This window comes from Gadus chalcogrammus, chromosome 9, assembly GCF_026213295.1.
Source record: "Gadus chalcogrammus isolate NIFS_2021 chromosome 9, NIFS_Gcha_1.0, whole genome shotgun sequence".
NCBI lineage: Eukaryota > Metazoa > Chordata > Actinopteri > Gadiformes > Gadidae > Gadus > Gadus chalcogrammus.
Genome location: NC_079420.1, coordinates 7,516,847 through 7,527,669, shown reverse-complemented (window position 1 = coordinate 7,527,669; position 10,823 = coordinate 7,516,847). Strand labels below are relative to the sequence as shown.

Below are 10,823 nucleotides of genomic sequence, written 5' to 3'. Positions count from 1 at the left end.
ACATAAATACACAACACAGACACACACACTTGTACACATATACCCCTGCAAATCAACCGCACTGTCCACAATGTACACAGATATAAATATTTATTGAATCAACTAGTTGTCCTTTCATGGATCGAATGGCCAGTGTTTGGCATCCTATGAGCATAAAGATATTTAGGGTGCAGGCGAGTGCAATACCGCCAACACACCGTCACACCGCATTGACCAAAGCGATTTGCTCGTTAAAGCAAAGTGTTTTGGCAGTCGGAAAGAATCGGAGGAGCAGCAAACAGAAAGGTGATCCACTCTGGGAACACGTAAGCATCAATCATCATGACAAGTCAGGAGACATATTTTCATTAGGAGAAATCACTAGAAAGTGATTGTTGAGTACTCTGCCTGGAACACGAAGAAGTAGGTATGGTGAGAGTCTACGGTGAATGTTTGTACGTTTCTCGGACTTAGTAGGAAAACAGGATGAGGTTGTGGGTGCTGAGAAAGATACTGAATGGGATACAAATGTAAGGTAAATAGGGATAATACAAATCATTCCGGATAAGGCTCATTTATACCTTTCATCGTGCATGAGAGTACAAGAAAAGGATGGAAAAAGAAACATCATCAACGTTAAAAGAGTTTTAGACATTTCATGGCCGCACCTCTACTGTTTCGGGATCTCTCGATTCAGCGTTCAACGCGCAGTCAACGCGCGGGGGACCGGTCACAACGTTTCCCAAAAAAGGGGAGAACCTGGTGTGACCACGAGGTCCAGAGGGGCTGGAAGGATAACCTGGAGGACCTCTCAGGCATCGAGCGGGAATACCGGGCGGCCCATCCCTCCTGATCTCGGCTATCGCATTCTGTCCCCGGCCTGGTCGCCTTTCAGAGAAAACAAAATAAAAGCAGGCCGCCCCACGCACATCAACTTGAGATAGCCGCCGGCTAAAATTGGTGGCTATCAACCTCCAGGAGCTGGCAGAGACCTTGGCTGGGGTATCCCCTTTCTTCAGAGGAAGTCCTGGGCACTGACGGGGGAGAGGGTGGAAGTCGTCCTCCTCTGCTCTCGCATGTAAAGGAGCTCTTCTGAATAGCATAAATACACACACAAGCAGACACCCCCACACGCTCGCTAATTACAATGGGTCGTGTTTCTGCCACGTACCTAACGCCAGCGAGACCCGCGACTAAATGCTGTATGCACTAATTTGAGGGCTGGGTTGACCCTGAACACTGCCCGGCTTTAGGGGACGTGGTGGTACCTTGACAGGGTGTCTTGGAGATCCTCGAGCAGATCTCAGATCAGACCAGATGGACTGCTGCTCTATAGGGTTTCCATCAACAAAGCTGGCTCTAGAACCGTCTCAGAGATGGGTTGACCCCTAGTGGGACCTTCTGGTAAATAGAAGAGTCCTGTTTTTTATTCTCAATGCACACACTAATGAGGGGGTTCATTCAGTAATTGCACTAATAACAACAGCAGGATCCACACTTACAGGAATACACACATGCTTTTTAAATACTTGGCCTGAGAGGGGGCGGGGAGGTTGGGGGAGACGGGGGGAAGGGGACTGGGAAAGCCTAGGGAGTCACTGCCATGTTCTTGCTGATTACCTCATGTCTATACTGGGTATTGGGGGAATCTCGCCCTGTCTATATTTATACAAAGACGGACTCAAAATGTAGCTCATAAAGCAAACAACGGTGTTGGGCTAAATCGGTTGCAGGCCTGAGGACTGCTGCCGGCCAACCTACAGTGAACTCTACTGCAGCGTCCATAAGAAACAACACAATGATAATGTTCATATTTCATTTTGTGTTTTTTATTTGTTACTCTGTATCTAGATCTACTATTTGCTGGATTAAAGTTGAACCATTCTTTACATTATTGTTTATTTGTATGTAAACATAAAGTGCAACGTATAGGCGACATAATATTCATGAAGCGACTATCAATTAAGATTGAAGCTTTAAGCTCTTAAAGAGGGGATTCAAGGGGTCTTTTTTGGAATCCAAACCATCCACCAATCGGATTGATTCCAATCATTCCTCCCTCTGTTTGTTGCTGTTGGTTTCCCTGGATACGCTCCTGGCGTGACATCTGGCTTGTTGACCCAGACTGACTGTGGCTGCTATGCTAACACGTTAGCAGCGGGTGGCACCGTGTCTTGACACTGACATTTGACTCTGGTACCCAAATGGGGGCTCCGTGAAGGGCCAGGGGGTATTCTCCCACAGTGTTAAGGGCCTATCACGTCGGGAGAATACAGGGTTCACTTGTCTCACTCATATACTTGTCAAAGGATCTGCGTTGGTGACGTACAATACACAGCTAGGCCGTCCAGCTATAGTACAGGATCGATTTTGAAAGCCGCAATCTTTGATACATGTATGTACTGTATAGGCCTATGCATGTACTACTGTGTGAAGCCTGTATTATTTGACATATCCTTGAGATTATACAGGTGGTATCCCCTTCCCCAGTGAAATAATGGCACATTTATAAATACAGGCCGACTGTGTAAGTTATTGGGCGACTCACTGGGCTCCACGTGCTATCACGGTCTCCTGCTTCTTTTACAGTTGAGCGTAACAGAAGTGGCTTTATAAAGAAATGACTGCTCTATAAATAGGCGGTATATGTCATGGCGCACACATGGAACCGCTCTATATTACAGACTCCACTGTTTGGGGAGGGGAGGAAGTGCGGCATTCATATCTATATCTATAAGCTGTTGTACAAAACAACAACCACCCCTTGGCCCCTTCACACACAACAAACACTAAAGAATAGCTGTTAAACAGTGATGGTACACGGCTAAGCTGTGTGTCTTTAAAGGGTCTCTGTGTTCCCCGTTGTAAAGCCGCCTTTAAGTCGTGCGTTTGGTAAATGTTTGTTTGACTGTTAGGCTTCCTCCAGACATCATGGATCCACATGACACATGAAGTGTCAGTCAGGCCAGCCCCTTTCCCCTGCCGCGGCCCCGGAGAGGCTCATGTCCAGCTCTTTGCTATAAAGCGTTGAACCTTATTTGATACTTGGTAAACATCAGCGCCCAAGGCCCAGATCAGGGGCTCTCTTGGTGTAATAAGCCTAGAGACCCCGGCCTTTACTTCCCCCCCGAGGGGGGAGAACATTAAAATTATCGAAGCATAGGATGATCCTGAAAGTGTCGAAAAACAACTGTGAAAATATTGATAGATGTAAATGTAGTTGTTTCTTAGGAAAGATGTGTTAATAATCTGCCGACACACAACAGGTTAATAAGGGCTTAATGACACTTTTACTCCACCAGTAGTCGAGTGCGTAAGAGAGGGACAGCAGCAGCAACAACTGTCATCTCGTCAGCTCGCTCGGGGAGGGCTTTGGAGTTTAAAACGGTGTGAATATGATAGCCATCTCTGGCCATCGGGATTGCTTATGCAAGTGGAGATCCGGAGGCACAACTACAAAGTGGCCCGTTCTAAAGGACTAACCTTACAGAGGCACAACCAAACAATACGACGCTGCGGGGATAGCCAACGGGCACATTGTGGACAGCCGTCGAGGGGCCTCACGTGAAATGATTTCACCCTTTTGCATGGAGAGAGGGGCCTGTTCGAGTTGTGACGAGTGACAACAACGGTGGATATAGAAGCGTGCGAGGGAAGGGGCCGAGGAGGTGAGTGAAGTGGACGGGTTACCCCCCTCCTGGGTAACAAAAAGATGACCGTGGTGTCCCAGGAGAACCGCTCTGAAGACACTGTGGTGGTGGCCGCCCCGCTGTTCCAAGATGCTGTGGACCTGGAGCGAGGAGACCAAGAGTGCAGCGAGCGGGTCCTCATCAACATCTCGGGTCTGCGGTTCGAAACCCAGCTCAAGACCCTTTCGCGCTTCCCCGAAACGCTCCTTGGAGACCCGCGTAAAAGGATGCGCTTTTTCGACCCGCTGAGGAACGAGTACTTCTTCGACCGGAACAGGCCCAGCTTCGACGGGATCCTTTACTATTACCAGTCCGGGGGGAGGCTCCGGAGGCCCGTGAGCGTTCCCGTGGACATCTTCATGGAGGAAATGAAGTTCTACGAGATCGAGGACGGAGCCATAGAGAACTTTAAAGACGACGAGGGTTTGATGCGGGAGGAGGAGCGCCCGCTGCCGGACCACGAGTTCCAGCGCCAGATCTGGCTGCTGTTCGAGTACCCGGAGAGCTCGGGCCCGGCCCGGATCAACGCCATCGTATCGGTGGTGGTCATCCTGATCTCCATCATCATATTCTGTATGGAAACGCTCCCGGAGTTCAGAGAACTTCAGGCGCCTCCACCGCAGGAGAGCGCCAACGGAACCTTCACGCAGGGCAAGAAGCCCAACCCCTTCACGGACCCCTTCTTCATGGTGGAGACGCTGTGCATCGTGTGGTTCTCATTCGAGTTCCTCATGCGGTTCCTCTCGTGTCCCAGCAAGCCGGTGTTCTTCAAGAACATGATGAACCTGATCGACGTGGTGGCCATCCTGCCGTACTTCATCACCCTGGGCATGGACCTGGCGGAGCACCAGGGCAGCAGCCAGCAGGCCGCCTCGCTGGCCATCCTCAGGGTGATCCGTCTGGTGCGCGTCTTCCGCATCTTCAAGCTGTCCCGCCACTCCAAGGGCCTCCAGATCCTGGGCCAGACCCTGCAGGCCAGCATGCGGGAGCTGGGTCTGTTGATCTTCTTCCTGCTCATCGGAGTCATCCTGTTCTCCAGCTCCGTGTACTTTGCCGAGGCTGAGGGCCCCGATACGGAGTTCACCAGCATCCCAGACGCCTTCTGGTGGGCCGTGGTCACCATGACAACGGTCGGTTATGGAGACATGTGCCCGTCGACTATCGGCGGCAAATTCGTGGGGTCCCTGTGCGCCATAGCCGGGGTGCTGACAATCGCCCTGCCGGTCCCCGTCATAGTGTCCAATTTTAATTATTTCTACCACCGGGAGAACGGGGAAGAGGAGGAAGGGCAGTACATACACGTGACGTGTGGGCAGCAGCCGTCGTTCGGGGAATTAAACTCAATCGAGAGCAAACAATCCATTTCCAAATCAGAGTACACCATGGGGGATGACGACTTGGAAACTCTGACGCGCTCCAATGCCGGTGCGTGTCGTGAGTCGTACAGTGGCCAGTTGACGGACGTCTAGAGACGCCACGGGCCTCTACGCTCTGTGAGAGGAAGGTGTGACGGCCGACGGGACGTGGTTTTGACTCTTGTTGTCAATATGAACTATGGATAGCCAACTCCATTCAACTTCTCTGTATAAGCGGACCAAGGAATTGGTCACCATGGAATAAGTGAGTTTTGAGCGCCACTATGTGGTTTGGTGAGAGCTCTGCAGGAGAAGGCCATTTCCTGTCTCGGGCGTTGCAGTGTGGAAGGTGAACAATGTGGATTTTGTTTGACTGTTTTGATCGTGAGATTCGTGGCTCAGCATGCAGATAGAGGAAGCATGTGTATCCTTCAGAGTAGCATTGCCATACAAATAGGACATGTAGGCTACTGCTCCAAAGGGGTGAGGTATATATATACGTGGTGATGTTGTTGTATCAGAAAGTAAAAATTTGCAAATACTTAAGCTCCTGGCCTGCAACAGACGAGTCATGGGTCTTTCTTTACGCGTACAATTGGCCTCTTCTTGGTGTCAATAGGCTGTCGTTTACATGTGATTTTGTCTTCGTGGAAAAACATCTCATAGAAACTGCGAGTTTGGTCCGAATATCTGTATGAAATGGAACCATTGTGAATAACAAGATTTATTTTTCTATGCAAACTTGTGGTCTTTTATTCTTTTTCTTTCATTCTTCATTTTTTTTTATAAATAAATGTTAAAGAAGAATAAGAAAAAAAAAAGGAGACGGGCAGTTTTCATTGTGAAGCAATTCTGACCAACAAAATATACATATAAAGTAGTAATAGTAATGTACATTACAGACCCACCAAAACTATTTGTATGAGGCTTTGTCTGGGATCATCACACTAGGGTAGTTTCACTTCTGGAATGACCTTATCAGAAGAGCTAATACAGCTTTAATGCAGTAAACCCTACGCCGGACCACCACAACAGACTGGATAGAGACACAGCCTATATATATGATGTTAACAATGATAATCTCAGATGATAGGCCACACTAAACACCTTTACAGCTTCCGTTTTCCCATCATAAACGGCCTATTTTAGGAATCATCTCCAACCAATGTCCCGGGAGGAGCAGAACTGCAGTGCTGAAACGTACACGCTATAGCCCTATCTAAATTTAGGTGATGGGCCCACATCTAGCGATAGACCTAGTGTCACGTGATGTGGGATAAGTTCCTCATTTAAAACACAATCTGATGACCTGGGACGATTCAGGGTGTACACTCTTGGTTTGCGGAGGGGGAGGACCATTGTTTGGCCCCGTTGTACGCCTGAGTTTGTTTTCGGACATAAAACGTCCCATGGTCTGCTCCTCATATAAAGCAACACCAAGTGGGTCTCAGCCCGGTTCACCACATCATCATATTTTATCTTAACCAGACAAAACGTAATTTGCATTTTTCTGCGCAGATAGCAGATTTCTTAGGCGTACAGTGTATTCTAAGTTATCACAATGAATAGTAACATAGCCTAGGCTAGAAGGAGTTACAAATGCACAACGTTGCAAAAGCAAGAATAACGTGCAGGCTCAAACACTCGGGTGCTTGAATCTGCCCGCCCTGACAGTGAGGGAAATAGCAGCTTCCTCACAATACGCAATGTTGTGGTCGGATGCATGTGCAACCTCGGCGCTTTCTCTCTACACATCCAGGACTTGGTTTGGGGATGAAACGGGAATACCACGCACGCTGCTGTCCGTGGTGCTGAAGCCCTCATCGGGTTTACCCTTTGTGCAGGCGGTCACCACCATCCACTTTTAGGGTCTAGAGGCACAATGTACATCTTGGGTAGTCAGCTTGTCAGTCAGGACGTTTGTAATCTGAATGAAGACCCAATGTAGCGATTCTATCACAGAGCTGCAGCTCTATCCCAGCGGCTATCCCAAGCCCCCCCCCCCCCCCCCGGTGAGAAATTGCGCCAGTGTTGGCACAATAATCCTTATGTTTTGTGGTTTTAAGAGAACTTCTGGCAGCTGTGCTTTAGTACAACCGGTCTGCATTGCGTCGAACCCCCTCCTTCCCATCAGCCCCCCTCCCTCCCTCCCTCTCTCCCTCCCTCCCTCCTCTCCCCCTCACATCGTCTTCTACTTCACCTCCAACTTGCGTGAGAAATGCATAACAAAACACGATTACCCCCCACCCCTTGTTCCAAGCCCCCCTGCTGCTGTCTCCAGCTGCAATTCATTATGTCATCCTTTCGGTAACGTTTGTGTGTGTGTGTGTGTGTGTGTGTGTGTGTGTGTGTGTGTGTGTGTGTGTGTGTGTGTGTGTGTGTGTGTGTGTGTGTGTGTGTGTGTGTGTGTGTGTGTGTGTGTGTGTGTGTGTGTGTGTGTGTCCTTATTGGTTTCTTTTTAACCAAGTGAGAGAGGGATAAACGCCCGTCATCCCGTCTTCTCCTCGTAAGAGCGCATTTCTGCTGATGCAGTCATGTCTGGAAATGTCAACGGGCTGCTCCTTTATTGCCCCTTAATCCATCTCCCTTCTGAATTGCAGCGCAGGATATCTCTCCTCCTGCGGTATAAGCACCGCACACCAAAGTGCTGCCGTCCGTGCACCCGCAGTACACGCTTCATCTTCGCCATCCGCTTGTGTTTTTCGATCTCAGCTTCAGCTCGCGCTATTCTATCCCAACCAGAGCAGCAGCGACCCGGGTAAACCACCGCCACGGCGCAGAGTAGGAGCGGAGTGTTTGTCTTAGGTGTGTGTGTGTGTGTGTGTGTGTGTGTGTCTGTGTGAGTGTGTGTGTCTGTGTGTGACTGTGAGTGTGTGTGTGTGTGTGTGTGTGTGTGTGTGTGTGTGTGTGTGTGTGTGTGTGTGTGTGTGTGTGTGTGTGTGTGTGTGTGTGTGTGTGTGTGTGTGTGTGTGTGTGTGTGTGTGTGTGTGTGTGTGTGTGTGTGTGTGTGTGCTTCGGGGGTGATGTGATAAGAGGCGGACGCTGTGGTCTCGGTCGGGGATGTCGGCATGCCTTGGACATCGCTGATCTAGTTGCATGGTGCAGTGGAAAAGTAGCATCGCAACATGACATCCACGGCGGGCGTCCTGTCGTGAGACGACTCAACTCCGGGATAAGACGCATTACTCAGCATCGGGATCCCTCCGAGGTAAGCGACCCGGCGGCCAACTTACTATTACTAGTACTGCGCCTATGCGATTTATGGGAGCTGCTTCTGTTGATTTATGTTGCCCTGCAGTGTAGTATTTTAATACTTTTATCATGCATCGGGGACTGGGTTTAACGCGTTTAGCGGTGTCAGTGTGTGTTACAGCAAGCCCCGTCAGACTTCTGCATGCGTCAAAACACCTTTAATATATGGGAATGTATTCGAGGCTAGTCCTTTACCTGGTGTATGTAGGCACTGCGTGTAAGGGGTGCAGTTATTCTCTTCAGCTGTGCGGGATAAAGGGATGAATTCGTGATGCTGCGCTGGACTATATGGGGGAAGTGGCATATATAAATAAATAAATCGCAGAAATCGCTGACCTAGCAAATATCTGGGCTGTTCGATCTGTTCTTTTCTTCCCTCTGACTCTGTGGGTGACAGAGGCAGCAGCAGCAGCAGCAGCAGCAGTAACGGATGATGATGCAGCGGCGGGCGGCAATGGTCGAGTCAGCGAGAACCGCAGTGGAGCCGCACTGAGGCAAGCAAGCTATACCCCCTACCTGGGGACTTATCGTTTAGGGGACGAGAGCCGCTTGGTGGAGATTCGGAGATCCAAAAAGTGAATGCCTCCACCAGTTTGAGTAACCGGAATTTCCCCTCAACTCCTCCTGTCAAAATGACCGTCGTCGCAGGAGACAACATGGACGAGACGTCGGCGGTGCCGGGGCACCCGCAGGACACCTATCCCCCGGACCACGACGACCACGAATGCTGCGAGAGGGTGGTGATTAACATAGCCGGGCTCCGGTTTGAGACGCAGCTCAAAACTCTGTCACAGTTTCCAGAGACTTTGCTGGGGAACCCCAAAAAGAGGATGCGCTTTTTCGATCCCCTTAGAAACGAATACTTTTTTGACCGAAACCGTCCAAGTTTTGACGCAATTCTCTACTACTACCAGTCCGGGGGGAGGCTACGGAGGCCGGTGAATGTCCCCCTGGATATGTTTTCGGAAGAGATAAAGTTTTACGAGCTCGGAGTGGATGCGATGGAAAAATTCCGTGAGGACGAGGGCTTCATCAGAGAGGAGGAGCGCCCTTTACCCGAGAAGGAATTCCAACGTCAAGTTTGGCTCCTCTTTGAGCACCCTGAGAGTTCGGGCCCGGCCAGAGGCATCGCCATAGTATCCGTGATGGTCATCCTAATATCAATCGTCATATTCTGTTTAGAGACTTTACCCGAGCTAAAAGATGACCCCAGGGGCCGCTTGGAGACCCGAGGCAACATCACATTTTTTTACAAGCCAAATATCCTCACAGACCCCTTCTTCATCATCGAGACCCTCTGCATCATCTGGTTCTCCTTTGAGCTGATTGTGCGCTTCCTGGCGTGCCCTAGCAAGCCGGCCTTCTTCAAGAACATGATGAACACCATCGACATCGTGGCCATCATCCCGTACTTCATCACGCTGGGCACGGAGCTGGCCGAGGACCCCGATAGCCCGGAGGCCACGGGGGAGCAGGCCACTTCTCTGGCCATCCTCAGGGTGATCCGCCTGGTCAGAGTGTTCCGAATCTTCAAGCTGTCCCGCCACTCCAAGGGCCTGCAGATCCTGGGCCAGACGCTGAAGGCCAGCATGCGGGAGCTGGGGCTGCTGATCTTCTTCCTGTTCATCGGGGTCATCCTGTTCTCCAGCGCCGTGTACTTCGCCGAGGCCGAGGAGGAGAAGTCCTACTTTGACAGCATCCCGGACGCCTTCTGGTGGGCCGTGGTGTCCATGACGACGGTGGGCTACGGGGATATGGTCCCGGTCACCATCGGCGGCAAGATCGTGGGCTCGCTGTGCGCCATCGCCGGGGTGCTGACCATCGCCCTGCCGGTGCCCGTCATCGTGTCCAACTTCAACTACTTCTACCACAGGGAGACGGAGGGCGAGGAGCAGGCCCAGCTGCTGAACGTCAGCAACCCCAACATCCCGTCCGAGACCAACTCCAGCCGCCGCAGCTCCTCCGCCGTCAGCAAGTCCGAGTACATGGAGATCGACGGGGATATAAACAACAGCATCGACAACTTCAGAGAGGCAAACCTCAGAACTGGCAATTGCACTATAGCCAATCAGAACTGCGTGAACAAAAGCAAGCTCCTCACCGACGTGTAAGGGAAAGGAGGAGGTCAAAGGTCACGGGGGAAGCCCTGACGCGGCGCGCACACACTCGCACACGAAGGAGAGGAGTGGGGGAAACACCATTTAGGAATGTATTCATTGACCTCCCGAACACCGTCCTGCGGCACTAGGCCTTCAGGCTCTGCTGTATCGAGAGGAACTAGGAAAAACACCCCTGGCAGGGAGATAGAGTAACTCATTCTTATGATCCTAGGAACACAGACACACACACATGCCTATACATCCGCACACACACACACACACACACACACACACACACACACACACACACACACACACACACACACACACACACACACACACACACACACACACACACACACACACACACACACACAGACACACACAATATATTGAAAAATGAAAAAAAGTATCCATTATTATTATTATTATGCACACGCAACATCCCA

The 10,823-nt window shown here is 50.5% G+C and overlaps 2 protein-coding genes across 2 annotated transcripts; both read left to right on the top strand.

The window, feature by feature from the left end:
* The first annotated feature begins 3,295 nt into the window (after positions 1-3,295).
* LOC130388908 (shaker-related potassium channel tsha2-like) lies at positions 3,296-6,479 on the top strand. The gene has a single exon (XM_056598501.1). The coding sequence runs from the start codon at positions 3,692-3,694 to the stop codon at positions 5,135-5,137; it is 1,446 nt and encodes a 481-aa protein (XP_056454476.1). The 5' UTR covers positions 3,296-3,691; the 3' UTR covers positions 5,138-6,479.
* A 2,428-nt stretch (positions 6,480-8,907) lies between these two features.
* LOC130388907 (potassium voltage-gated channel subfamily A member 1-like) lies at positions 8,908-10,386 on the top strand. The gene has a single exon (XM_056598500.1). The coding sequence runs from the start codon at positions 8,908-8,910 to the stop codon at positions 10,384-10,386; it is 1,479 nt and encodes a 492-aa protein (XP_056454475.1).
* Positions 10,387-10,823: the final 437 nt, after the last annotated feature.

Excerpts from the sequence above, each read along its gene's own strand:
- LOC130388908 (XM_056598501.1), top strand. The coding sequence starts at position 3,692 with ATGACCGTGGTGTCCCAGGAGAACCGCTCTGAAGACACTGTGGTGGTG.
- LOC130388907 (XM_056598500.1), top strand. The coding sequence starts at position 8,908 with ATGACCGTCGTCGCAGGAGACAACATGGACGAGACGTCGGCGGTGCCG.